The 27,104-nt window shown below is 52.5% G+C and overlaps 1 protein-coding gene across 1 annotated transcript in view; it reads left to right on the top strand.

Annotated features, from left to right (window-relative positions):
• Positions 1–27,104, top strand: part of ZNF638 (zinc finger protein 638) — a 44,912-nt gene that overhangs the window by 8,184 nt on the left and 9,624 nt on the right. The window contains exons 2-20 of the mRNA XM_054172097.1: positions 386–1,991; positions 9,710–9,771; positions 10,553–10,591; positions 12,603–12,907; positions 15,117–15,358; positions 15,793–15,939; positions 16,827–16,958; positions 17,252–17,310; positions 17,987–18,057; positions 18,765–18,827; positions 19,120–19,260; positions 19,352–19,423; positions 20,310–20,362; positions 21,563–21,694; positions 22,243–22,371; positions 22,669–22,710; positions 23,283–23,423; positions 24,164–24,289; positions 25,444–25,493. Coding sequence (XP_054028072.1) covers positions 588–1,991; positions 9,710–9,771; positions 10,553–10,591; positions 12,603–12,907; positions 15,117–15,358; positions 15,793–15,939; positions 16,827–16,958; positions 17,252–17,310; positions 17,987–18,057; positions 18,765–18,827; positions 19,120–19,260; positions 19,352–19,423; positions 20,310–20,362; positions 21,563–21,694; positions 22,243–22,371; positions 22,669–22,710; positions 23,283–23,423; positions 24,164–24,289; positions 25,444–25,493 — 3,410 coding nt within the window. The 5' untranslated portion in view covers positions 386–587. The remainder of the gene's footprint in view (positions 1–385; positions 1,992–9,709; positions 9,772–10,552; positions 10,592–12,602; positions 12,908–15,116; positions 15,359–15,792; positions 15,940–16,826; positions 16,959–17,251; positions 17,311–17,986; positions 18,058–18,764; positions 18,828–19,119; positions 19,261–19,351; positions 19,424–20,309; positions 20,363–21,562; positions 21,695–22,242; positions 22,372–22,668; positions 22,711–23,282; positions 23,424–24,163; positions 24,290–25,443; positions 25,494–27,104) is intronic.

The raw sequence follows: 27,104 nt of genomic DNA, 5'->3' as shown, positions 1-27,104 counted from the left end.
AAATGGGGTTTGCTACTTTGGCTTATTGTCATTGTAAATATATCCAAACTGTCCTGAAGCACTGAAATGCCAAGTTTTGGAAAAGATTTTGAGTGTGTCATCTCCAGGTATGTTGTCTGTGATGTTTGAACTTGGGTCAAGCTCATTTCCTTAATTACCTGTTAACCACTGCCTGTTAAGATGTAATGCAGTGCAAAAAACACCCCCCTCCCTCCCTCCCCCCCCAACCCAAACCTGTTCCACTGAGCTTTGAATCCCAGAGTACCATTTAAGCTGTCACTAAAACACCTTGTTGTGACCTCTGTTGTTCTCACTGGTTCTAGAACCCCCAGCATAAGGTAGCTGTGAAGGTCAAACCATCTAATCCTTGTCTTTTAACTTTCAGCTTTGTGTTATTCTTGGAAAGTTTCGCACCACTTGTGAATTCCTTGAGCCTTGGCGTTGGGAGCCCACTTCTGTTGGGCCCTCCTCCCTTACAGTTTGCTCACATTAAGACACAGTTGGCTCTCCAGCAGTTGACCTCGGTTGCTCCCAACGCTCCCGCACCTCCTCATGCGTGGTTAAGTCGGGTGGTTCCGAAAAGCACAATGTTTAGCCCTAGAGGAACTTTACCTCAGAGGCCCAGAGGACCTAACCCGTCTGGCGCAAAGCCTCCAGGATCCTTTCCGGGAGGAGGTGCAGGAGGTCTGCAGAGAAAACCCGCGCCTGGAGCTCCTCAAGGGGTGCCGCCGAGATGCTCGGGGCAGGAGACGCTTCAGTGGACGGGCTCCCAGAGGATAAACGTGCGGGTCACTCTGCACAGGCCCGACCCGAGGAAGGTGAAGGAGAAGACAAACCTGCACCAGGAGCAGAAGGGGGAGCCTCGCCCGACGCGCTGGGATATCACCCCCTGCTCGTCCGGGATGAGCGGGCAGAAGCCGCCCGGCCCGGCGCGGATCTCGGAGCAGAACGCCAACGCCCAGAACCGCTACACGCCGGAAAGCGCCTCCAGCATTCTCGCCAGCTTCGGGCTGTCCAACGAAGACCTGGAGGAGCTCAGCCGGTACCCGGACGATCAGCTGACCCCCGAGAACATGCCGCTGATCCTGAGAGAGATCCGGATGCGCAAGATGGGGCATTCTCTGCCCGGCCTACACGGGCAGAGCCGGGCGGAGGAGCCGGCGGGCGGCGCGGCGGTCAAGAGCAAAGTGATCGACTACGGCCACGCGAGCAAGTACGGTTACACCGAGGACCCTCTGGAGGTGCGTCCCTTCAACCCCGAGGCTCTGCCCGAGGAGCCTCTGGAAGCGCGCGTCTACGCTCCCGAGGTGCCCGGCGCCGAGAAGAGGGAGGAGTTCCCCCGGGAGCAGAGCGTGCCCATGGCTGTCCCCCCGCCCAGCGTGCCCTGCAATCCGGTGTTCCAAGTTGAAGATCTGATCAAACAGACCAGATTCCAGCTCGATTCCTCGAACCCTCGACCCTTCTTTCCAGCCGAGGCTCCGGGGAAGGTGTCCGGAATATGCGTAACGCCTCCTGGACTCCCTGGGGTGAAACCCGTGTCCCAGCCCGTGATCGCACCCATCATGCCGCCTATGATGCCGCCCATCATGGCACCCTTGGTACAGCCCATAATGCCGCCGGTCATGCCTCCTCTCGTCCAGCAGCCCATGCCCCAGCACGTGATGCCACCGATGACCCAGCCGCCCTTCCCGGCCGAAATCCCCGCCGTAAACCACCACGAAAGACCTCAGCACGAGTCTGGGACGAGCCAGCCCAACGCCCAGAGCGGCTCGGGAGCAGCCCCCAAGCCCTTCCGCCCGCAGGCCGAGGAGCCCTTTCGATCTCCTTTCGGCATCGTGAAAGCGTCCTGGCTTCCCGTCCTCCCGCAGTCCGATGCCCAGAAGAGCAAAAAGTTGCCCACCCCATCAATGATGAATGACTACTATGCCACGTCGCCGAGAATATTCCCACATATGTGTTCTCTGTGTAACATTGAGTGCACTGAGATGAAGGTGAGTGGCTCTCTCAAAAGATTATCCCATAAACCTGTCCTCGGCATCTTCCCTGCTGCCCTCTTTTAATGAACTAATTATTCCCTGGGCGTTAAATGAGTCGTGCCGCGGGCCGCCCGCGCGAGATGCGCTTAGGAGTTGGCGCTGGTAAATCGTTGTGACGGCTGCCACGGCCTCTTCTGTTCCGCAGTTGCCACGCACGCTGGGTTTCTGTCTGTTGTTGTTCATTAAAGAGTGACCTGTGTCTCCTGCAGAGGGCTTCGAGTGACAAAGCCGAGCCCTGCTCGGTGAAGCCAGACTTTGTGGCGGTTGAGTTTTGGGCCCCTGGCTCCGAGCAGGGCGCTGAGGTGCTGGAGCGTGCCCCAAAAGGAAGGGCGGCAGAGCTGGGGAAGGATCTAGAGCGCAAGTTTGGTGAGGAGCAGCTGAAGGAGCTGGGGTTGTTCAGCCTGGAGAAAAGAGGCTGAGGGCAGACCTTCTAGCTCTCTAAAGCTCCCTGGAAGGAGGTTGCAGCCGGGTGGGGGTTGGTCTTTTCTCCTAGGGATCAAACCCTGGATGAGGCTGCCCAGGGCAGTGGTGGAGTCCCCATCCCTGGAGGGTTTTCAAAGCTGTGTAGATGTGGTGCTGAGGGATGTGGTTTAGGGGTGACCTGGAGGTGCTGGGCTAAGGGTTGGACTCGATCCTGGAGATCTTTTCCAGCCAAAATGGTGATGTGATTCCATAAGTAAAACATCACCTTCCTGGAGATGATCCTGGGCAGCCTGTTCTGGGTGACCCTGCTTTTAGCAGGTGGGTTGGACTAGCTCTCCAGAGGTCCTTTCCAACCCCTGCTGTGTTGGGTTTGGGGGATTAATGTCATGTGGGGGACAAAGATATAAGCAAAACCCAAATCTCAGTGGGGTAGCTGAAAGATGTTCATTTATCTACCCCCCTCCTCCTCCTGCAAAGTCTGCCTTAAAAGAAAGCAGCCTATTGAGCTGCAAAGATTTAATCTTCCAGATGTGGTCTGTGTGACACTGACTGTCCCAGAGGCTGGAGGCTGGCCCTGGGGTGGCACAAAATGCTTCATTCATCTGACTGAGCATTCAGCTAGGAAGCCAGGAACACTTTCACCTCTTGAAGGAAGAAATGGAAGGAGCTGGGGAATGCTGGGAGAGAGAAAAGCATTTTGATAGCTGTGGGGGCTTTTTCCTTGAAGGCTTAGGCTTAACATGCCAAAAATGATCAGAACCAAAAACTAGTAAGTCATTATTAGTTTCCTGGTTAAAGAATCTTCAGGGATTGTGTGGAAAGCCCATGGGGGGTGGTAGGGGGGAGGCATTTTGCAGAGTGATGGAAGATCACCAAGTCCTGTCTGTGCTGCCTGTGCAAAAGCCAAAGGAATGGGTAAGTTGGTGAAGCAGACTAAAGATCCCTCTTCATGTTGGTTTACCCAGGCAGGGATGTGGCTGTCTGGGCAGCCTTGAGAACTTAAAAGGGAAGAATTTAGCTGAAAATGTGTACAATGGATAGGTTTGGGGTGTCCTTAATGGATAGACAAAGCCCTTCCCAAAGGTGTCATCTGCCCAGGTGTGGATCGCTCAGGAGCTTGCTTGCTGGTGCTTTCTAAGCCAGAGCAGAAGTTACTCCTAAAAGTTCCTCACCATTCACCTCAAGTTTTATTCAAGGTGCTACCTTCTTGTCCAAATGGTGCTGCAGCCAAGTGTGTGCTCTCCAGAGGGCCTCCCCTGGTGGTGGCTACTCAACCTTTGCTCCCTCTTGTGGCTGCTCCTAGCTCTGCTGTGTTGATTTTGTTCTGTGTCAATCTTTTCTCCCTTCGTGTACACCTGCTGCTGCTTGGGCAGCTCAGACTGTTCTGAGTCCTCCACCAGGGAGTGACCTGGTGGAAAGCAGCTTCGTGGAAAAGGGACAGAGGAATCCTGATGGACAGCAAGCTCAGCGTGAGGCAGCGACGTACCCTTGTGGCCGAGAAGGCAAGCGACCGCTCGGAGTGCGTCGAGAAGGCTGTGGCCAGCGGGTCGAGGGAGGATCTCCTCTACCCTGCCCTAGTGAGGCTGCATCTGTGGAGTATTGTCCTCAGCCCAGCGGAGTCCAGCAGAGGCTATGAAGATGCTGAGGGGCCTGGAGCGTCTCTCTGAGGAGGAAAGGCTCTGGGGCTGTTGAGCCTGGAGAAGAGCAGCCCCGGAGGGGATCTGATCAGTGCTCAGCAAGAGCTAAAGGGTGGGGGGCAAGAGGATGGGGCCAGACTCTTTTCAGTGGTGTCCAGTGGCTGGACAAGGGGCAGTGGGCACAAACTGGAAGTTCCACCTAAAAATATATAGAAAACTTTTTTTTTGCTGTGAGGCTGCTGGAGCCCTGGAGCAGGCTGCCCAGAGAGGTTGTGGAGTCTCCTTCTCTGGAGAGATTTCAAACCCATCTGGGCATCCTGAGCAACCTGCTGTGGGTGACCCTGCTTCAGCCTGGGAGACTGGACTTGGGGATCTCCAGAGGTCCTTTCCAGCCCCACCATGCTGGGATTCTCTTAACCAGATAGTTTGGGGGTCAGTCCTTGGATCAGCACTGTTCATGTCAAAGGCAGTGGGATCGAGGCTCTCAAGCTTGCAGATGACACCAGGCCAAGAAAAGTGGTTGACATGCTGGAGTGATGGGATCCATCCAGAGGGACCTGGACAAGCTTGACAGGTGGGCCCCTGCAAACCTTCTGTAGTTCAGCAGAGGCCAAATGCAAGATCAGCATCTGGACTGAGGTAATTCCAAGCACAAATACAGGCTGGGGCATGAAGGGATGGAGAGCAGCCCTGTGGAGGTGTCACTTGACAAGAAGCTCAGTGTGAGCTGGTGATGTCTGAGAGCAAAACCATTTCCTGGGCTGTATCCAAGGCAATGTGGGCAGCAGCTGGAGGGAGTGGACTCTGCCATTCTGCTCAGCTCTGGCATTTTACAAGTGCCTGTTGTGACAGGACAAGGGGTGATGGTTTGAAACTAAAAGAGGGAGGTTTAAACTGGAGAGGAAGGACCAGATGAGCTTTTTAGGTCCCTCCCAACCTAAACCAGCCTGTGGCTCTCTGAGCTTGCAGCAAGCAGTTTACAAATGCTGTGTTCTAAATGGTGTCTTGGTGACAAATTGGCTTGGAAGTAGACAGGCAAAGGGCATAATGTCAAACAGGAAGGGGTGAAGATGAAGAAAGGCACTGAATGAGGAAGGCCACCTCTCTATCCAGTGCTTGGAGATGCTGGACATGTGGAAACCAAACTTCCAACCATGTGAGAGTGCTGAGTTTCAAGCTCAGACTGTTTATGGTGGCAGGCTGTCTTGTGCATTGTTTTAACCCAGACTTGAAGTGCAGACTCCTCCAGGATTCCTTTTCTTGAAGCAGAAGCTTTGTTGCTGATTGGAAGAGACCTCAAGAGTGTTACTTGGTGGTACTGTATTAAAAACAACATGGTTGTGGATGGATGTGAGACCTGACCTTTGCTCCTGGAGAGTCCATCTACCTCTTGAGCTACAGTGATGGTTGGGTGCTGGCCAAAACATCTCATTGGCATCATCTGAAGTTCTTCCTTGTTCCTTCAGCTTGGCTCTCCCCATAGCTGCAGTGAAAAATTGGCTGAGGTTTGGCTTGGAGTGAAAACCACTTCTGGCATTCCCCATCCCACTGCATTTGACCATTTCTCTCTGTAGGCTTTTTCTTTTTCAGTCTCTCAAGTTGCTTAATTAATGAGGTCTGATGGGGTCAGGGTTGAAGATGGTCTGGAGATGAGTGCAGCATCCCAAAATGCAGAGTTCTGGTTTGAGTGCCTGACAGCTGAGCAAGCAAATGGATTCTCTGCTTCCTCTGCAGTCAAAAAGAATCCTGACCACCTCTTCTACAGAGCTATTTATAGCTCTTGAAAGGTGGCTTTTGGTTCAGAAGTCACCAGTTCCAACTTCACACATGGCTGGCTGTGGTCCTGCAGGCAGGTGCCAGCTCTCTCACAGGTTATTTAGTATTTCAACATTGTGGCTTTGGGGTGAATGGTAATTATCATGGGCTTGAAGCTGCTTCTTGTTGCAGCAGCCCCAGAAACGTGCAGGATTTGCCCTTTTACCTTGTGCTAGGGAGGTTCTCATGGTGTTGGCAGGGATGGCTGTGTGCTGAGAAAGGACACACTCAAGAAAGGGCTTTTTGAGATTGAAGAAGGAGTTTAAAGAATTAGTTGATGCTGAAGGGGCTTGTTGATGTAGGAGGTGTCTCACAACTGGCTGCAGTTGTGCCCTGCAGCCTTTTTTCCTGGGAAGAATACCCAGTTTTAATCTTGGGTAGATAGAATCTCTCCTTAGTTCTGTCTTGTTTCAAATCTAGTTCCAAACCCCTCAACATAACTGAGGTATTTTCTGAGTGCTTGGAAGAGCAGCTTCATTTTCAAGTGGCAAAGGGCTTGTGTTGGAGTAATGAAGTGGGATTTCTCTGTCCTCAAGCACCTGTCACCCTGGAGCACTGTGGTTTTGTGCTCTTGTCAGCACTCTGGGTCACACTGACTGTGTTAAAATTTTTGTTTGCTGGCTTAAATAGATTTAATGTGAAGGTGGTGATGTCTTGAGTAGGCAAGCAGTCCTTGAGATCAATCCAGACTGGGTGATAAAGGGCTGGAGAACAGTACCCAGTGGAGAAGGACATGGGGGTGCCGGTGGGTGCAAAGCCGGACATGGGCTGGCACCATGCAGGCAGCCCAGAGCTAACCTGTCCCTGGGCTGATCCCCAGCAGTGTGGGCAGCAGGGGCAGGGAGGGGATTCTGCCCCTCTGCTCTGCTGAGACCCCACCTGCAGTGCTGGGTCCAGCTCTGGAGTCCTCAGCACAGACAGGGACCTATTGGAGAGGGGTCAGAGGAGGCCACAGCAATGCTGGGAGGGCTGGAAGCCCTCTGCTGTGAGGGCAGGCTTGAGGGAGTTGGGATTGTTGAGCCTGGAGAAGAGAAGACTCCAGGGAGAGACCACCTGGGGGCCTTTCAGTACTTAAAGGGGCCTGTAAAAAAGCTGGGGTCAACCTTGTATTTTTTTTTCCTGCCAACTGCTTTTACAACTGAAGTGTCATCAGTGGTGTTACAGAGAAGTGCTTCAGATTAGGAAGTTGGGAACAATTTTAGGACAAGAGGCCTGAAGTTGTGCCAGGGAAGGTTGAGGTTGGACATGAGGAACAATTTCTTTCCCAAGGTGGTTGTCAAGCTCTGGAAGAGGCTGCCCAGGGCAGTGGTGAAGTTTCCCATTCCTGGAGGGGTTTCAAAGCTGTGGTGCTGAGGGCCATGGTTCAGTGGTGCCCTGGCAGTGCTGGGTTAAGGGTTGGACTGGATGATCTCAAAGGTCTTTCCCAGTCTAAATGATTCTGTGATTCCAAGATCCTAAATGGAGCCTCCTGTAACTGAGAAGTGCAAGAGGGCATTGGCATAAGGAAAGCTCAGAGAAGAAGTTGTGTTTGTTAGGGTGGACAATGTGCCTTTGTTGGCTGCCAGGCTCGTTGGATGGGAGCTGAAGAGGCTGGGGAGCACCGGGGTGGACGCTGCGTGCCTGCTCGTGTGGGACCACGGCGTGGGACACTGGAAGCCCAACCTCATCTCAGTTCCACAAGGAATTCGCTGTAGGCCTTGAGCAATATTATTTTCTTGTCTGACTTTCCAGCTCAGTGGTGGCTTTAAGAATAAGATTGCTCAGTAATGGCAAATTAGGGGGGAAAATGGTGTGCACTGGTGAGCTGCTCGATCCTTGCTGGTGTGTGCTGTGTCCCTGTGCTTGCACAAAGCATCATGGCCTTGAACTCCACTGTCTTCTACATCAGCATAAATAATTTGGGTCACTGTCTTGTAGCACATCTTGGTGTTGACAGGCTGATGGTGCTGCATTCACCACCTTCTGTGCTGCCAGAGCTCTGCCCTGGTCACAGGAATTCTTCCACCTCATGAGCTCTGTCTGAGTCAACCATCACGAGCTTCGCTTTCAGCCAGCGTGGTCAGCAGTGCTGTGGCTGAGCAGGAGTTCCTGATGCTGCCAACTGCCCATTGGATCAGCTGTTGTCTTCTAATCTGGCTTGTGCTCAGAAGTGAGGTGGCTTTTCACAATGCCATTGTTTGACAGAGCTCTGTTGTGTGGAGCTGGGCCTGCCACTGCACTATTCAGCTGTTGTGCTTGGTATTAAAAGTATTAAACCAGCCAAAAGCTGGGGTTTAAGGGTACTTAGTTGTCACGGACTGATACCTTACAGCTTCAGGCCATGCCATGTCTCTTCTCAGTAGCAAACTGTCTGCAGAAGTTCTTTCATTAGGCAGGTCACAAGTGGTGTTCCCCAGGGCTCGGCTCTGGGGCCTGTTCTCTTTAGTCTCTTTATCGGTGATCTGGATGCAGTGGTCAAGGGCACGCTTGGTCAGTTTGGAGGTGACGCTGAGCTGAGTGGAGTGTTGACCTGCTGGAGGGTTGGGAGCTCTGCAGAGGGATCTGGCCAGGCTGGATTGATGGGCTGAGACCAGTGGGATGAGATCCGACAAGATCAAGAGCTGGGTTCTGCACTTGGTCACAGCAACCCCATGAACTTGGGGCGGAGCGGCTGGAAAGCGTCTGGTGGAAAACGACCTGAGGTGGTTGGATGACAGCTGTCTGGATATGAGCCAATGTGTGCCCAGGGGGCCAAGAAGACCACCAGCATCCTGGCCTGGATCAGCCGTAGCATGGCCAGCAGGACCAGGGGCAAGGATTGAAGGGGTGTGCCCCTGTAGTGGGCACTGGTGAGGCTGCATCTCCAACACTGGGTTCAGTGCAAGGACAACACTGAGGTGCTGGAGTGTGTCCAGGGGAGAGCAGGGAAGCTGGTGAGGGCTCTAGAGCACAAGTCTTGTGAGGAACAGCTGGGGGAGCTGGGGTTGTTCAGCCTGGAGAAAAGGAGGCTGAGAGGAGGCCACCTGGCTCTGTGCAGCCCCGTGAAAGGAGGTTAGAGCCAGGTGGGGGTTGGTCTCCCAAGAAAGAACTGATAAGAGGAAATGGCCTCAAGTTGTGCCAGGGGGGGTTGTAGATGTGGTGCTGAGTGAGGGATGTGGTTTAGTGATGACCTTTAGTGCTGGGTTAAAGGTTGGACTTAATCCTGGTCCTCTTTTCCAACCTTCATGATTCGGTGAGTCTAGCTTAGTCTCATCAGCTATTTCCCATGGCAAACTCATATGTTAGGGTTTTTAATGCAGAATTGTGTGGCAGATTTGATTGCATTGACCTTTAGCTGTAAAGTGATCAGATGTGAACATTCTGGAGCTGGAGGCATGTGGAGTCTTGCCTCTGTTCAAACATTAGGCTTCAAGCTGCCACGTTGTGTCAGGGCTTCCCTTCGAGTCAGCTTCATTGGCTGTGGTGGTGATCATCGCTCTGACAACCTGTGAAGGCTGCTGATGGTTGCCTTTAATGCAGCCAGATATTAGATCAACCTTTGGTGTTCAAAGTGTGGTGACATCAGCCCAGTGTGTTGCTGGAAGGAAGAGGCTTGTTTGATCCGAGACATTTGGTTCATCTTCTTAATTCCTTCGTTAAGAGCTTCTGCTAATCGAGAATCACTTCAGTGTGTTACGTAAGGGGGAGCAAGCTGAAGGGAGAAGTTTGGCCTTGGCAGGTGAAATGTGGGGAAGGGGAAAATGTGACAATACCTGAGTGGGAATTGTGGTCCATTTTCCATGCTGATCCAACCTCTCTGGGTGTCTTCTCTCCCCTCAGGACTGGATCTTGCATCAGAACACTCCGTCTCACATCGAGAGCTGCCGCCACTTGCGCCAAGAGTAAGGAGCCCCTTTGAAAGGTTGCCTCAGTGGTGAAAGTGGTTGCTGTGCGTGGCTGTGATCTGTGGCAGCTGACAGGTTTCCTCAGTCCCAGAATCCCAGCATGGTGGGGCTTGGAAGGGACCTCTGGGGATCATCCAGTCCAACTCCCCTGCTAAACAAAGCAGGGTCACCCACAGCAGGTTGCCTGGGATCACAATGCCCAGGTAGGTTTGGAAGCTCTCCAGAGAAGGAGACTCCATAACCTCTCTGGGCAGCCTGAGACAGGGCTCCGGCACCCATCACAGGAAAGAAGTTTTCTTCATGGAACTTCCTGGGTTCCAGTGTGTGCCTCTTGTCCTGTCACTGGACGTCACTGCAAAGAGTCTGGCCCCATCCTCTTGCCCCCTGCCCTTTAGCATCAGTCAGATCCCCTCTGGGGCTGCTCTTCTCCAGGCTCACCAGCCCCAGGGCTCTCAGCTTTTCCTCCTCATAGAGATGCCCCAGGCCCCTCATCTTCACAGTCCTCTGCTGGACTCTCCAGTACTCCTTGTATCTCTGATCTGGGGAGCACAGACCTGGGCCCAGTGTGTGTGGCATCACTGTGACAGCAGAGGGGGATGAGAACCTCTTCTGATCTTCCAGTCGTGCTCTCCACACAGCATGAGGGTGGTCACTAAAATGGCTTTAGCCCAATGGGTAAGAGCTGAGCTGACCCTTGGTGGTCCTGGAGCACAGAATGGAGAAACTTGTGCTCAGATGCTGCTGTTTCAGTCACAGTTGTGTTCTTGTTGTTTCACAGGTACCCCGACTGGAACCCCGAGGCTCATTCCTCCAGGAGGTAACTGCCTTTTGGTTACAGGTTGTTCTTTGTTAATAGGTACATGGGTGATGAATGCAGTTAATTCTCCTCCTCTGCTTACTGGCAGGCTTGGTTAGTGCTGTCATGTGTTCATTAGACATTTGTGTGGGGAGCTTTTGTGGGTTTTCTCCTGGGGTGGTTCTGTAAAACAAGCGACCTAGCAGCTAAAACTCTCACAAGGGTGAGCGTGAGCTCTGGATCTTAGGACTGATGCTGTCAGCAGCCTCCTCCTGAGCTTGTCCTCTCACTGGCCTTCAGTTTGGAAGGCTCTGGCTGTGACACCAGCAGAGAGACTGACCAGCAGTAGATCTCTGGTTAAACTGCAGGAGTGATTCTGAGCTTTTCGGACCGGATCTTCGTTCCGGTTCAACCATTCTGGGTGGCAAGTCAAACAGTGGGTGTGCTGGGCTTAGCTCTTGCATCACAGGCCATGGGTCCCTTGGGGAGCTGGGTGATTCCAAGCTGGACAAACACTGGAATTCATGAGCTCATGTCTCTTCTTTGCTATTAAGGTTTTGAAAAACACACCCTGAGGCCCATTCCAAACTGGACTGCAGCGAGAGCTGCTTCGGTGTTTGTGTGTCATTCAACTTGCATACAAACTGGAGTGATAGGGCTTGGAATTTTGCTTGATTTCTCCTGTGGCTTTGCATTAATTAGTCTGACATTGTGCCTAGGGTGGGAACTGCTCACAGAATCCCTGGCTTCCAGCATGCTGGGGGTTGGAAGTGACCTCTGGAGATCACGTAGTCCAACCCTCCTGCTAAAGCAGGGCCACCCAGAGCAGATGGTGCAGGGTCATGTCCAGGTGGGTTTGGAATCTCTCCAGAGAAGGAGACTCCACAACCTCTCTGGGCAGCCTGCTCCCACTATCTTTAGGTGGAATTTCTTGTGTTCTGGTTTGTGCCTGTTGCACCTTGTCCTCGCACTGGGCACCACTGGAAAGAGTCTGGCCCCCCTGGCTTGGCCCCCACCCTTGAGAGGTTGCTCAGCATTGATGAAGAAGTTTTCTCTCATAGATCCCTTTGTTACCTTTCCCATGTTCCCCATTTGACATCTCTAGGTGGCATCAGTATGTAGTAGAAGTACCTTCAGGTGGTCCCCTCCAGTCTCTTTCATTCCCACTCATTCTTTCAGATTTAACATCTGAAAGTTTCTAGCTTCCAGACTAAACTTGGAAGGGGCAAGGAAAGTGTCTTAATTCATGGCTTTCATGGATCCTTTTCCTATTTTTTTTTCCCCCAATAATGTTGCATCCTAGAGTCACAGAATCACTAAGGTTGGAAGAGACCTCAAAGATCATCAAGTCCAACTTGTCAGCCAAGACCCCATGACTACTGAACCATGGCTTCAAATGCCACATCCAATCCTCTCTTGACCACCTCCAGGGATGGGGACTCCACCACCTCCCTGGGCAGCACATTCCAACTCTCTCTGGGAAGAATATTTTCCTCACCTTGAGCCTAAACTTCCCCTGGCACAACTTGAGACTGTGTCCTCTTGTTCTGGTGCTGCTTGCCTGGGAGAAGAGACCAACCCCCACCTGGCTACAACCTCCCTTGAGGGAGTTGTAGAGGGCAATGAGGTCTCCCCTGAGCCTCCTCTTCTCCATGCTAAGCAACCCCAGCTCCCTCAGCCTCTCCTCACAGGGCTGTGCTCCAGGCCTCTCCCCAGCCTCCTTGCCCTCCTCTGGATACTTTAGAGTCTCAGTGAGTCTCTTTTCCCATTTTTTCCCCATAATGCTGCCTCTTGTAACTTTATAGAGTTTTCTTTGCAGCTTCCTCTTGTTCCATGTGGGTTATTGCCTCCCCCTTGGCTTCCTTCCAGTTGTCTCTCCCTACCCTGAGCTCCCACACCCACGGTTACCAGCGTGTGAAACGTTCATGGCAGAGACTCTCAACCTTCTCACTTTGGTTCTTGTTTCCGCCCCCCCCCCCCCCTTTCTTTTCTGCCTTGTCCAAACTCCCTGTGTTTGCCTTTGCTCCGCCAGGAATGCGGTGGAGAAAAAGGAAAACCAGACGCCCCGGCGGCGCTCCAGCTCGGCCAGCCCCAGCCCCCGGCGCTCCCGGGCCCCCAGCTCCAGCTACTACCACCGCCGCTCGCGCTCCCGCTCGCGCAGCCCGGCCCGCTTCCGGCCCCGGCCCCGCAGCCGCAGCCCCTGGTACGCGCGGCGCCGCAGCCCCAGGTACCGCTCCAGGTCGCCGCACCGCTCCCGCCACCCGCTGCGGGCCAGCCCCCGGCCCCGCCGCTCCTCCAGCCACGATCGCTCCTCCAGGAGGTCCAGCCGCTCCCGAGGTACGGCCCAGCACGGCGGGGTGGGAGGCAGCTCTGGACGTAGAAGCGTAGGATCAGTAAGGTTGGCAAAGACCTCAGAGCTCAGCAAGTCCGAGCTGGCACCCAACACCTCCTGACTAACTAAGCCATGGCTCCAAGTGCCACGTCCAGTCCCCTCTTGAACGCCTCTGGGGATGGGGACTCCACCACCTCCCCGGGCAGCACATCCCCATGGCCAATCTCTCTTTCTGGGGGGAACTTTCTCCTCACCCCAAGCCTAAACCTCCCCTGGCACAGCTTGAGACTGTGTCCTCCTGTTCTGGTGCTGCTTGCCTGGGAGAAGAGACCAACCCCCACCTGGCTACAACCTCCCTTGAGGGAGTTGTAGAGAACAATGAGGCCTCCCCTGAGCCTCCTCTTCTCCAGGCTAAGCAACCCCAGCTCCCTCAGCCTCTCCTCACAGGGCTGTGCTCCAGACCTCTCCCCAGCCTCCTTGCCCTTCTCTGGACACCTTCAAGAGTCTCAATGTCCTTCTTAAACGGAGGAGCCCAGAACTGGACACAGGACTCAATGTAGCCTAACCAGTGCTGAGTACAGGGCAGAATGACTTCCCTGCTCCTGCTGGCCACACTATTGCTGCCATCACCTAGTCCAGCCTCCCTGCAGTCAGCAGCCACACCTTCAGCTAGATGAGCTTGCTCAGAGCCCTGCCTGACCGGAGCTGGGATGTTTCCAGCCGTGGGGCGTCTGCTGCTTCTCTGGGCAGCCCACAGCACCCACAGCAGTGAAGCACCCACAGTGCCTCAGCACCCACACAAGTGAAGCGCTGCTTCCCTGGACCTAGGCTGTGTCTCCCCTCTTAGTTTAAAGCCATTGCCTCTTGTCCTGCTCAAAAGACTGTCCTCACCTTTCTGATAGGTGCTTGTGGTGGGTTGAAAATTGCCCTCACATAGGCAGACCAGCTGAGTTAGCAAGCACATGCAGCTGTATTGACAAGCAAGACTGCAATCTGGAAATGCAATGCAATGAGTATGTACAAAATACACATAGCATTTACAGTTTACAAACAGCACAAGAATTGCCCCTGGACAAACCAGAGGGGCTATTAATAGCTTCCCTGCTCCCTTCTCTGTACACAGGGGACAAGAGAGAGAGCAGGAAGTTGTTTGTTAATACTCAGCCACAAGAAAGCAATGCAGCCAAGGTTAGCAAAGCCAGCAGAAACCAGAGCTAGCATCTGCTAGAGCTAAGGAAGTGAAAAGAGGCAACTGGCTTATGTTGGTAATCTGTCCAACTTAGACCTTATCATTGTTTACCTTTTTACATCCAGTGGTGATTTGTTTACATTCTACTGCTTTCTGCTCAAGATCTGTGGAGAATTTTCAAGGTACAGCCTGAAACCACCACAGTGCTGAGCTCCAGTGGGAAGCCAGTGTAGGTGAAAAGCTGTGAAGGAAGTCTAGGTGAAAAGCTGTGAAGGAACAGGGAGTTCCAGAGAGATCTTAAGGGTGAAATGCAAACCATTTTAGAGCAGAGAGATGAGGAGAAGCAGCAATTCATGATCAGAATATAAATTCCCTACAGAGAGAAAGCATACAGGAAATTAAACTTGGATCATGGAAGAATAAATTAAAAGAGCAGCTTGCAGGACAAGGAGCCAGACAGAGCAGGACACAGAGTGTAGCAGAAGTCATGAAGGCAGTGAGTGCTGTTCTGTCAGTGTGGGAGAGGAAGATTCTAGTCTTGGAAACTTAACTTTTTGTGTTCCCTGCTGCAGAATCACAGAATCCTAGAACTGGTTAGGTTAGAAGAGGCCTTGAAACTCAGAGTCCAACCCTTAACCTAGCAGTGCCAGGGCACCACTAAACCATGCCCCTCAGCCCTGCATCTGCATGGCTTTGAAACCCCTCCAGGGATAGGACCTCCTCCACTAGCCTGGGCAGCCTGGGCCAGGCCTTGACAACCCTTCTGGAGAAAAGGTTGTTCCTCATGTCCAACCTAAACCTACCCTGGTGCAACCTGAGGCTGTTTGCTCTTCATCCTTGGGAGAAGAGACCAACCCGCAGCTGGCTCCCAACAGCCTTCCAGGGAGCTGTAAAGAGCCAGAAGGTCTCCCCTCAGCCTCCTCTTCCCCTTCCACTCCCAGAAAGAAAGGCAGAGCTGGAGGCAGTAGTGAAGAGTTTGGGCCCTGGTTTTGTAGCTGAGTTCAATAAACATAAATCCCTTCAAGCAGTGGGATCTTCAGGATCAGGATCCTCTCATGGACACCTGAGGAAGTCATCTGGAAGTGTGAAGAAGCCAGTGAAAACAAGTGGTTCTGCCAAGGCTTCAAAGAAAGATGAAGCTTCTTTGCCTGAGTCAAGTTCTTCATCTCCTAAAACTGATGAGGTGCCTGAAGACAAAGAAACAAAAGATGGTGAGGAAGACTCAGCTGCTGGAACTGGTGGACCCAATGCCCCTTCTTACAACAGGGTGAGTCTCTTCAGGCTGCTTTCCCTCTGTGATTTTAACCATCTCATTGCACAGCAAAGCTTTTCTAAGAGGTGGGAAGCAGAACCTCTCTGGTGCTTTCCAGCAGCAGAAAGCAATGTCCATTAAATTTGGGTCCCTGGGCACTTGCTTGTTTCGTACAAGGAGTGCTGAGCTCTCTGTGGAGGAGCTTTGTTTCATACAAGGAGTGCTGAGCTCTCTGTGGAGGAGCTTATTGTGCATGTGAAAGTGAAACATACAGGTAAAAAGTGTCCATTTTGCCCTGTCAGCCCAAAAAATGAAGCCCAGAAGCTGGATACTGTGGCAAGAAGGCTTCTGAGCCAGTAGTGATTTGTTTTTACTGCAGGCCCTTCTGTTTTCCCTTCCTTCTGCTGGTCCAGGCTTGAAAATGTCTTGCTTTTTTCCTCCATTTCCAGCTGTTGAGGAAGGAGCTGCTGAGTTGTGGGACAGTCCTTCAGATATCTGATTTACCAGATGATGGCTTCTCAGACCAGGATATCAGGAAGATTGTCCAGCCTTTCGGCAAAGTCAGCGATATCATTGTGCTGCGCTCCAGGAATGAGGCAAGCTTGCCCTCAGGGTGTCTTGGTGTCAGCACAGGGAAAGAAAAGCAATGGCTAGTGAAGTGCTGGGGTCCTCAGCTAAGGCTTCCTAAAGCAGGGTCACCCACAGCAGGTTGTGCAGGACCACAATGTCCACAGGGGTTTGGGATCTCTGCAGAGACTCCACAATCTCTCTGGGCAGCCTGCTCCAGCACCCTCACAGCAAGCAGGTTTTTCCATTGTGCTCCATGTGGCCTCTCCTGGGTTCCAGTTTGTGCCCATTGTCCCTTGTCTTGTCACTGAAGAGTTTGGCACCATTCTCCTGCCCCCTATCCTTTAGCCTCAGCATTGAGAAGCTCTTTCATGCTGCTCTTCTGCAGGCTAAAGAGCCCCTGGGCTCTCAGCCTTTTCTCCTCACAGAGATGTTCCAGGCCCCTCAGCAGCTTTGGAGCCTTCACTGGACTCCTCAGCAGTTCCCTGTCTCTCTTGAACTGGGGAGCCCAGAGCTGGACCCAGTGCTCCAGATGTGTCCTTGCTATGGCGGAGCAGAGGGAGAGGAAGACCTGCCTTGACCTGCTGGCCACACTCCATGCACACCAGGAGACCTTTGGTGGTCCTGACCACAAGAGCACGTTGCTGGCTCATGGTGAACTTTGCTGTCCACCAGCACTCTCGGGTCCTCCTGCAGAGCTGCTTTCCAGCAGCTCCACCTCTTACCTGTGCTGGTGCAGGAGGTTGTTCCTCCCCGTGTCCAGGACCCTACGCCTGCCCTTGACGACCTTCATGAGGTTCCCCTCTGCCCAGCTCTGCAGCCTGCCCAGGGCTCACTGAATGGCAGCCCAGCTTGATGTGGTGTCAGCCACTCCTCCCAGGTCTGTACCAGCAGCAGCAACCTTTGTGTGTTCCAGGCCTTCCTGGAGATGAACTACAAGGAAGCTGTGATAGCAGCCGTGAAGTACGGCGAGATGACTCCGGTGCTGGTCAACGGCAGGAGGGTGAAAATCAGTGTGGCTGAGAAGCCAAAGGCTCCTCCTGGCAAGGTGAGCAGTGGGAGACTTTGGGTCTAGCTTGGTGCTCTGCTCCAGAAGATAATAGATGTAGCAGCTACCATGCCATTTCTGTTTCCTGAAGAGCCAGCTCAATAGGAGTCTGAATCTGCACCTCCTAACTGCGGTGTTCCGTTCTTCAGGGCTGGCTTTGGTATTTGTGCCTAGTGCCAGGTTAAACAGTGGAATATTAATGCATCCAGTGGAGGTGGTGATACACTTAATGCAGAGGTACACAGACTTGTATACAGCTGTGCAGTAAAATGTCCTCTTTCTGCCCATTGCAGGCCAAAACAAGCATCAAAAAAAAGACTCAGCCTGTGAAGAAGGTTTTGCCAAGCACCAAGTAAGTGCTGCCCTCCCATCCCTCTCTCTGATAGCCCCTGCAAACCAGATGGGTCCAGATCTGTTTGCTTTCTTGGTTTTGATTGAGTTGGAGGGTGTTTAGCTGGTTTGGATGCTCATCAGTTGTATTTGAAGGTGGTTTCTGTCTTCTCCTTCTTTTTCCCCCAACGTACTCACCGTAGGAAAGATCAGAGCACCACCACGAAGAGAACCAAGTCCAGCACAGGTAGAGTCCTGCTTGGCTTTTAACAGTTCTTAACCTTCTCTCTCTACTCCACTGCTGCTTTCTTGTCATGGAATCATACAATGCTCCTCCAAAGGTCATCTATTCCAACCCCTTCTGCAGTCACCAGGAACATCCTCAACAAGATAGAACTAACCAGGTTGGAAAAGACCTTTGAGATCATCAAGTCCAACCTATCACCCAACACCATCCAATCAACTCAACCATGGCACCAAGTGCCTCATCCAGGCTCTTCCTAAACACCTCCAGTGATGGTGACTCCACCACCTCCCTGGGCAGCACATCCCAATGGCCAATCACGCTTCCTGGGAAGAATTTCTTCCTAACCTCCAGCCTGAACCTCCCCTGGCACAGCTTGAGACTGTCCAGCCTCACCTTGAATATCTCCAGGGATGGGACATGGTTCATGCTTGTGCAGCTTCTCCATTGCCAGTTGTGAAATGGTCTGGCAAGATCTCCCCTCCATCAGCCTCTGGCTTCCAGCAGACATCAGGGGGTTCAGGAGTACCTCCCAGAGGAGAGGAGCTCACCAGGAGCCCTCAGACACCTCTGAGCTACAAACCTGCAGTGGAGAAGCCTCCTCTGCCCCCTGAGGAGCACCAGGAGGTGGTTTCCATGCAGTTCTTTGTAGCCTTCTGCTGGCTTTGGTTGTAAGGAACACAAACAAGCCCTCAAATGAGAAGTTAGCAGAGCTGATCCTGGCCAAAGCTGAGGAGTCACAATCTGTAAACCATTTAGACCTGTTGAGCCTCACTTTTCTGCCAGTGCTTCTCTTGATAGTGGCTCAAAACAAGTTCAGGGAGCTATGAGGTGGTGTCTGCTTTATGCCTTCAAACAGCAGCCTTTTCATGCTACCCAGTCACTCTTCCTTTAAATAAACCCACCAAGGCCAACCCTCAAGTAGCAATGAACCCCCACCCTCCCCTGTGCTTCACCTCTGTCCTTTTTAAGTGTTTGCCTCATCTCTTGGAAGTTTTGCCACCAGAATCCTACACAAATTCCCCAAAGCTGCTCCACTTCTGACTCCCATTCCCTAGTTTGTTGGAATTAAGGGTTAGGGTGGTGGTGTGCTGCTGGTTTGGTTTTGCTGTTGTTGTGTCAGTTGAATTTCTGCAGATTGAAACTGTCTCTGTTTGCCTCTTGATATCCTTTGTGAGTAACATAAGGAACAAACCTTGCTGCTGGCACTCACTTTGGGATGTTTCCTGTAGGTAAAAAAGACAAGACTAAGAAACCAACAAGTAGCAAAACCAAGGAATCTTCAACCCCTGAAGGTAAGACTGAGGAGGAGAGCTGTGAGTCCCAATGAGCAGGTGCTTTTATCAGCCCTCTGTTCCCTCTCTCCAGAGCAGGTCTTTCACCACAGACACAGACTTGTCTTGCCAGGCTTTTCCTGTGCAGTGTTTCCTGCCTGCTTTTAACAAGGCCTGGGACTTGGATAGGAGACCTCTGAGTGTCTGGCAGCAAAATGTAGAGTGTAGCTTATTCAATCAGTTAGTTCCATCCAGTGAAATGAAAACATGCCTTTTTTTCCCCTCCCCCTGCTCTTACCAACAAAACCTTTAGATGAAGACCTTCAGATCTCCACCAAAGCTGAAGTGGAAGGTGAGAAAACAACCCAGTCGGAGCCACAGAACATTCCAGACAAGGATGGAGTTCCAGAGCCTGTGCAGGCAGCAGAGGTGACCAACCCTGCCCCTCTGCTAGGTAATCCTGATGTGATGCTGCCCGTTGTAAGTTACCTCCCTGGTGCTGTGTGAGGTCTAAAATTGTCTTCTGGGATCGATTTGTTCTGCAGAGAAACCTGCACAGATGCCTCAGGTGGCAGCACCAGACTTGGATGAGTTGAAGGAGGCTCTGGTTGATCAAGGTAAATTGCTGCCTGACACTGTTGTCTCATTTCTCTGCTGCTGGGAACAAGGTGAGAAGGCTTTGGAGCCAGGATGCTGAAGTAACAGAATAGCAGAGAGGGAAACTGATTGGAATGAAGTCACTGACTGCAGATTGGGATCCTGGGCAGCCTGCTCTGGGTGACCTTGCTTTAGCAGAGGGGCTGCACTGGCTGATCCCCAGAGGTCCTTCCCAGCTCCACCATGCTGGGATTTGGGGATTGTGGGATTATTCAGTGGCCAAGCTCTCCATGGCAGCCTGGAGAAGAGAAGGCCCTGGGAAGACCTTAGAGCAGCCTTCCAGTGTCTGAAGGGGGCCTACAAGAAAGCTGGGAAGGGGCTTTTTTCCAAGGGCTGGTAGTGATAGGATGAGAGGGAATGGATTGAAGCTTGAGGAGGGCAGATTTAGACTGGAGATCAGGAAGAAATTCTTCAGAGTTGGGGTGGGGAGAGCCTGGCACAGGCTGCCCAGGGAGGCTGTGGCTGCCCCCTCCCTGGAGGTGTTCGAGGCCAGGTCGGATGAGGCCTTGAGCAAGCTGTGCTAGTGGCAGGTGTCCCTGCCTGTGGCAGGGGTTTGGGAGTGGATGATCTTTAAGGTCCCTTCAACCCAGAGCATTCCATGAATCTCTGAAGGGGAGTGCTTGCTGCTCCAGAGGTGGGGATGAAGTTTTGATCCCTCCCTAAAGCTGTTCCCTTTGGAAGCGTTTGCCTGACTCCAGCTGTCTCCTTTGCTGCTGGAAGCTAAAGGAAGGGACATTCCATTGCTCACAATGGCAGTGGTGACAAAAAGTGACCAAAAGGGTCTTGGAGCTCCCCAGGCTTTAGAGGTCTCTGCTGAACTGCTGAATGCTTCCCACTCCTTTCTAGAAGCAACGGTAACAACCACGGAGAGCAAAGAGGCCACAGAGCCAGCCAGCAAGGTCAGTGTGCAGCTGCTTGAACCTGGAGAGCTCTGCCCTTGGTGCCTTTTGGTTTGCTGTCTGCAAGCTTCCAGCTAAAATCCCCTGCCTCTTAATTTCCTGTGAGAAGCAAGCAGTGGTTTCTTTTCCCCTCCCTTTGTGTGATTTGACAGGCATCTGCCCATCTCATTCTCTGCTTTTCTCATGTCTTTTCTGAGAGCTTGGTTGCTCCAAAAGCTCTTTCACACTCTGATCATCTCTTGCCCTCCCTTTGGGTGCAGTGGGGCATGTTGTGGGTGGTGTGGTCATGGGGGGGATTTGGGTTCAGTTTTTGCTGAATTAACGTGGGGGGTGTGCTGGATTTGCTTTTAGGTGTGGATAAGCCCACAATTAGGCAGTAGTTTGTGGGATTGGTTGATAGCTGATTGCTGGTGAGCCAGTGTGTGGCCAGGAGGGCCAACAGCATCCTGGCCTGGATTAGCAAGAGTGAGGCCAGCAGGACCAGGGCAGGGATTGTGCCTCTCTACTGGGCACCGGTGAGGCTGCACCTCCAACACTGGGATCAGTTTTGCCTCCTCACTCCAAGAGGGAGATTGAGGTGCTGGAGCATGCCCAAAGAAGGGTGATGAAGCTGGATCTAGAGCACAAGTCTTGAGGAGCAACTGAGGGAGCTGGGATTGTTTAGCCTGGAGAAAAGGAGGCTGAGGTTGGAACCAGGTGGGGGTTGGTTTCATCTCCCAAGGAACAAGTGACAGGACAAGAGAAAACGGCCTCAAGTTGTGCCAGGAGAGGTTTAGGTTGAACATGAGGAACAATTTCTTCCCCAAAAGGGTTGTCAGTGCCTGGCCCAGGGCAGTGCTGGAGTCCCCATCCCTGGAGGGGTTTCAAAGCCATGGAGCTGTGGTGCTGAGGGCCAGGGCTCAGTGGTGACCTGGCAGTGCTGGGTTAAAGGTTGGATTCTATGATCTCAAAGGTCTCTTCCAGCCCAAGTGATGCTGGTACTCTGTAATTAAGGTGATTACATGGTAGTTTTCTAACTCTTTAATTATGTTTAATGTCCTAAAAATCTTTCAGTGATGTTTTGGGGTCACTGCAGCAGCTCCAACAGGCTGTTAAGGAAGTGCTTTCCTATAGCACAGTAAATGCTCCTTTCTGTAGTTAACAGCCTCTGTGGTGTGGAAATGAGGAACACCAGTGACACTGACCCTTGCTTGCTCACAGGAACTGGGTGATGTCTGTGTGGTCCTTGTTTCAAACCTCCCTGAGAAAGGCTACTCTGTGGAGGAAGTTTCCAACCTGGCAAAGCCCTTTGGGGGACTGAGGGATGTGCTGATTTTATCATCTCATAAAAAGGTATTTGCTTGGGTTTTAGTGGTATTTATACCTGGAGAAAAGCAGCAAATGTGGTTGGGTAGTGTGGCAGTGGAGTGCTCCATCAGTGGAGCATCTGTCTGGGAGGAAAGGGTGAGACACTTGGGGGCTGTTTAGCCTAGAGAAGAGCAGCCTCAGAGGGGATCTGATCAGTGCTGATCAATAGCTAAAGGGTGGTGTGGCAAGAATCTGGGACCAGGCTCTCTTCAGTGGTTGCCAGGGCAGTGGGCACAAACTGGGACCCAGGAAGGTCCATGTGAACAGGAGGACAAAGTTCTTTGCTGTGAGGGTGCTGGAGGCCTGGAGCAGGCTGCCCAGAGAGGCTGTGGAGTCTCCTTCTGTGGAGAGATTCCAAACCCTCCTGGACATTGTGATCCTGGGCAGCCTGCTCTGGGTGACTGTGCTTTAGCAGGGGGTTTGGATTAGATCCTTTCCAGCCCCCACTGTGGTGGGCTTCAGGGAGGCCTTGCTGTGAGATGCTTTTGCTGAGTGACAGCTTTAACTTGGGGCTGTTTTCTTTCTTCTCCAAGGCTTATCTTGAAATAAACAGAAAATCTGCTGACTCCATGGTCAAATTTTACAGCTGCTTCCCAAGGTCCCTGGGTGGGAACCAGCTCTGCATCAGCATGGTGCCTCAGTACACCACTGTCAAGGATGAAGTAAGTGATAAAACACGTGGGGACTCTGGGCTCTGTGGTAACACTGGAGTGCAGAGCAGGATCTGCTCTTCCAGCTGCCTCTTGTCCACCACCAGCAGTGTGAACTCTGAGGCTTTATCCTCTTGAAGACTTGCTTCTGTTGCTTGCCTTTTTAGCTCTTGGGGTGTTCTGATCTGATTGCATGAACAAAGCAGAAGCTAAGCAGTGCCTGTGAGGCAGTGGCTGTCTCAACACTGCTGCTGGGGCTGGAGTCCTGCAGTGCAGCTCCTTAAAATCTCTTTTGTTTTTCTTTTCAAGGAAGCAATATTCACTGCTCTCATTAAAGACTCTGACCCTAAGGTAAGTTGCTTGCAGCCATTCCTCCAGTTGCCATCCATATATATGAAATGGGATCAGCACCCTTCATCCTCAGATAGCAGGGGATGGAGTTGTGCTCTCAGCTTGCTCCTCAATTGAGTGCTTCTCTGTGGTGTGCTCAGAGAGCAAGGGAGTAGGATTCAGTGTTGCTATCTTTGTTTAGCTCCACAATGCCTGAAATGCAAGGAATGAAACACTTAATAGGAGTCCTTGGAGACCTTTCCCTTCTGTTAGGAGTTGTTTCTGTTCCAACAACAAGCTGCTGACCTCTGTAGCTGGGAGAGAGCACAGTGTGTGTGCCTCAGCAGCTGGAATTCAGCAGCTCCTCTCTTCTTTGCTGGCTTTTTGCTGGGGTGGGTTTTTTCCTCCAGCACACCCTCTGGCCTGATTGCTGATGTGAATCTGCAACTGTGGTGCTGGGATGTGTGTGGATGCTTTGGTTCAAGTAGCATCTGAGGGACAGGAGAGCTTTCTGTGGGGGCTTTACCAAGCTGAGTGGCTGCAGAAGTGTGTTAAGAGAGTTAAAGCCAAGTTCTGTCCTCACTTTTCTTTAGGTGAATACTGCAGCTTTCCATAACAGATTTGTGCATCTTGGGAACCTGCCAGATGATGGCTACAGAGAGCTGGAAGCAGTTTGTGTGGGACTCAGGTTTGGCAAAGTGGACAATTATGTTGTCCTGAAGAACAAAAACAAGGCAAGTGAGCTTTTCAGCTCCCAGCACCCAGCAGCTTCTGCTCATGGCAGAGCTGCTCCTCCCTTCCTGAACATTAGTTGAGGGCACTGAGGAAGTCAGATGCCACCCAACCAAGCCATGCTTTTGGCTCTCTCTGGTGTGAGCTGCACAGTGAAGCTTCCCAAGTGGCTGGGGGAGGGAGGGAGGTGAGGTCACATTTTATAGGAAGCCTGGGGAGGAGAGAAATGGTTTTGGTCTGAGCAGTGAAAATGTCAGAATTGCTGCACTTGCTTTGTGCTTTGGGACACTTCAGAGTGGTGTGGCTTGAGTTTCAGTTGTTAGAAATGCAGTTGGTTTAATTTCTTGTATGTGTTTTTGCTCCTAACCCTGCTGGAAAGCAGCTCTGTGGGGAAGGACCTGAGAGTGCTGGTGGAGAGCTGAGTTCCCTGTGAGCCAGCAGTGTGCCCTCATGGCCAGTGTGATCCTGGGGTGCATTAAGAATGTGATCAGGTTGAGGCAGGTTCTCCTCCCCCTCTGCTCTGCCCTAGGGAGGCCACAGCTGGAGTCCTGGGTCCAGTTCTGGGCTCCCCAGTTCCAGAGAGACAGGGAACTGCTGGAGAGAGTCCAGCAGAGGCTGTGCTGGAGGGGTCTGGAACGTCTCTGTGAGGAAGCAAGGCTGAGAGCCCTGGGGGATCAGTGCTGATCAGCAGCTAAACAGTTCCCTGAGCAGTGACTTGACTCTTGGGCTTCTCTCCTTCCAGGCAATTCTGCAGCTGGACAGTGCCAAGTCAGCCAGGTCCATGTACAGCTTTCTGCAGCAGTACCCTTACAACATGGGTGACCACACACTGACCTGTACCTTGTCACCCAGTGCAGAGACTGCTGAGGTGAGGCTTCAGCCTTCTGTTTCAATAGTGCCTTCATTCACTTGCTGGACAGGAAGCCCCTTTCTGGGAGGAGCAGCTCCTGGTGGCAATGCATTGTGCTGCTGTTGTGGATGAGAGGGAAGTTGTGCAGCAGCCTGGAGCCAGCCTTGGTGGTTGGTCACAAGTGATGTCCCCAGGGCTCAGTACTGGGGCCACTTCTGTTTAATGTCTTCATCAGTGACCTGCATGAGGGGATTGAGCCATCAGTCAGTTTGCAGATGACAGCAGGCTGGGTGGAGTGTGGGTCTACTGGACAGCTGAGAGGGATTTGGCCAGGCTGGATTGGTGGGATGAGGTCAGTGGGGTGAGGTTCAGCAAGGCCAAGGGCTGGCTCATGTGCTTGGGTCACAGCAAGCCCAGGAATGCTCCAGGCTTGGGGCAGTCCCTGGAAATCTGCCTGGCAGAAAAGCACCTGGGGGGTGTTGGGTTACAGCAGCTGATAATGAGTCACTGTGTGCCCACCTGCCCACAAAGGCCAATGCCAGCCTGGCCTGGATCAGCAGTTGGGTGGCCAGTAGGATCAGGGCAGGAATTTCCCCCCTCTACTCAGCACTGCTGAGGCCACACCTTGAATCCTGGCTTCAGTTCTGGGTCCCTCACTCCCAGAAGGACACTGAGGTGCTGGAGTGTGTCCAGAGAGAGAGGCAGTGAAGCTGCTGAGGGGTCTAGAGCTCAAATCTTGTGAGCAGCAGCCCTTGGGCTTTCTGCATCTTCTTACTGCCCCTAGCAAAGCTGTGCTGCTGCTGTGTGTCCTGCAGCTGAGCTGCTTCACCCTGAGCTCTGCAGCCCTTAGCATCCTCTCCAGCACAGGAGGTGCTGCCTGGGAGAAGGTGCACTGAACATCCCTCTCCCCAGAACACATCACAGAGCAAAGCTAATTCTGCTCAAAACCAGGAGGAGAGGAAGCAAGCAGTGGTGTGCTGCATGTCCTGGACTTCCCCTGCAGGAAAATCTCTTCCACTGCTCTTGGCTTTGATTTGCCATGGAATCCATGTTCCCTGGGGAGCAGCTGCAGAGCTTTCTGGTGCCTTTTGGGTGATCCAGCTGCAGGTGAGTTTGTGGTGTTGGTGCTGAGCCAAGTGATGGATCCTGAGCCTTGCTGTTCTGCCTTTCAGGCTGAAGTTGTGAAAAAGGAAGTGAAGAAGGAGGAGGCAAGCCAAGGAAGGTATGAGAGCCCAGTAGTGAAGGCCTTTTTCTGTCTCTCTCTGTTCCTGGAGTGCATGGCTGAGGGTAAGCAGGCTGCTGGGCCTCCTCTACCTCTGCCCACTGAGCAGCCCCACTCTGAGATCCACCCCTGCCTGCTCTCCCCTCTCTTGGGCTGCTGTGTGTTCTGTGTGTGCAGGACATTGTCCTGTCTCCTGCTGCAGAGCTGTGATGGCTCTCATTTCTTGGATGTTTGGGGCTTGCAGAGGGCCTGAAACCCTCTGTCCTGTGTAGTTTGAGTTCTTGTTGGTGGCCAGGAGTTTCCCCTGGGGCCTGGCAAGTGTGTTTGGATTATTCATGTTGGTAAGAGACTTCATTTTCCCCCCTCCCTGTTGTACCTAACCAAGGAGTGAGCTCTTCCCATCGTCCTGCAGCTCTCTCCTCTGTCAGAGCACTTTGTTTCTGTTCCCTGCTGCTACAAGAAATAAACTGAACCGTGCTTGTTTCCACTTCATTCACTCCATGCTGTGTTCCAGGCCCCTGAACTGATGGGGAACCCAACCTGTCTCATTACCTGCAAGTGGGGGAGGGTTTGCTCTGGGCTGTCTCAAACTGCTTTGCAGACCTTGCCTGTAGTAGCATTTTCTGGCTGTGGGGTAATTAGTTGCTGGGTTTAGAGCTTTGGTTGTGTGGTCTTTGGGGTAGATCATGGTAAGAATTCTTGGTAACAAACATGACTGAGAGCACCTTCTGGGACTCCAGTCCCTGTTTCTGGATTGATCTGGTTAAAAGAAGCCAAGCAAAACTGTTAGAGTGATCCTGAACTGCCATTGCCAGGACCACAGACTGTTACTGTGTCTCCAGCCCCTCTTCCTTTCCTAAGTGAGACACTCCTAGGTTGATAGAATCACAGAATCAGTAAGGTTGGAAAAGGCCTCAGAGCTCAGCAAGTCCAAGCTGTCACCCAACACCTCCTGACAGCTCAACCATGGCTCCAAGTGCCACATCCAGTCCTCTCTTGAACACCTCCAGGTGACTCCACCACCTCCCTGGGCAGCACATTCCAATGGCCAAATCTCTCTTTCTGGGAGGAACTTTCTCCTCACCTCCAGCCTGAACCTCCCCTGGCACGGCTTGAGACTGTGTCCTCTTGTTCTGGTGCTGGTTGCCTGGGAGAAGAGCCCAACCCCCACCTGGCTACAACCTCCCTTCAGGGAGTTGGAGAGAGCAAGAAGGTCTCCCCTGAGCCTCTTCTCCAGGCTAAGCAACCCCAGCTCCCTCAGCCTCTCCTCACAGGGCTGTGCTCCAGACCCCTCCCCAGCTTGGTTGCCCTTCTGGACACCTTCAGGTGTCTTAATATCCTTCCTAAATTGAAGGTCCAGAACTGGACACAGGACTCAAGGTGTGGCCTGAGCAGTGCTGAGCACAGGGCAGAATGACCTCCCTGCTCCTGCTGGCCACACTGTTCCTGATGCAGGCCAGGATGCCATTGGCATTCTTGGCCACCTGGGCACACTGCTGGCTCCTGTTCAGCTGCTGTCAACCAGTACCCCCAGGTCCCATGAAACCTCTCCTCAAACCCCAGGCACTTTGGGAAGAGTTTAGTTCCTAAGCTGTCTCAGACTCACACAGG

Source organism: Dryobates pubescens, chromosome 23, assembly GCF_014839835.1.
Source record: "Dryobates pubescens isolate bDryPub1 chromosome 23, bDryPub1.pri, whole genome shotgun sequence".
Classification (NCBI taxonomy): Eukaryota; Metazoa; Chordata; class Aves; order Piciformes; family Picidae; genus Dryobates; species Dryobates pubescens.
This window is presented reverse-complemented; position numbering and strand designations above follow the sequence as displayed.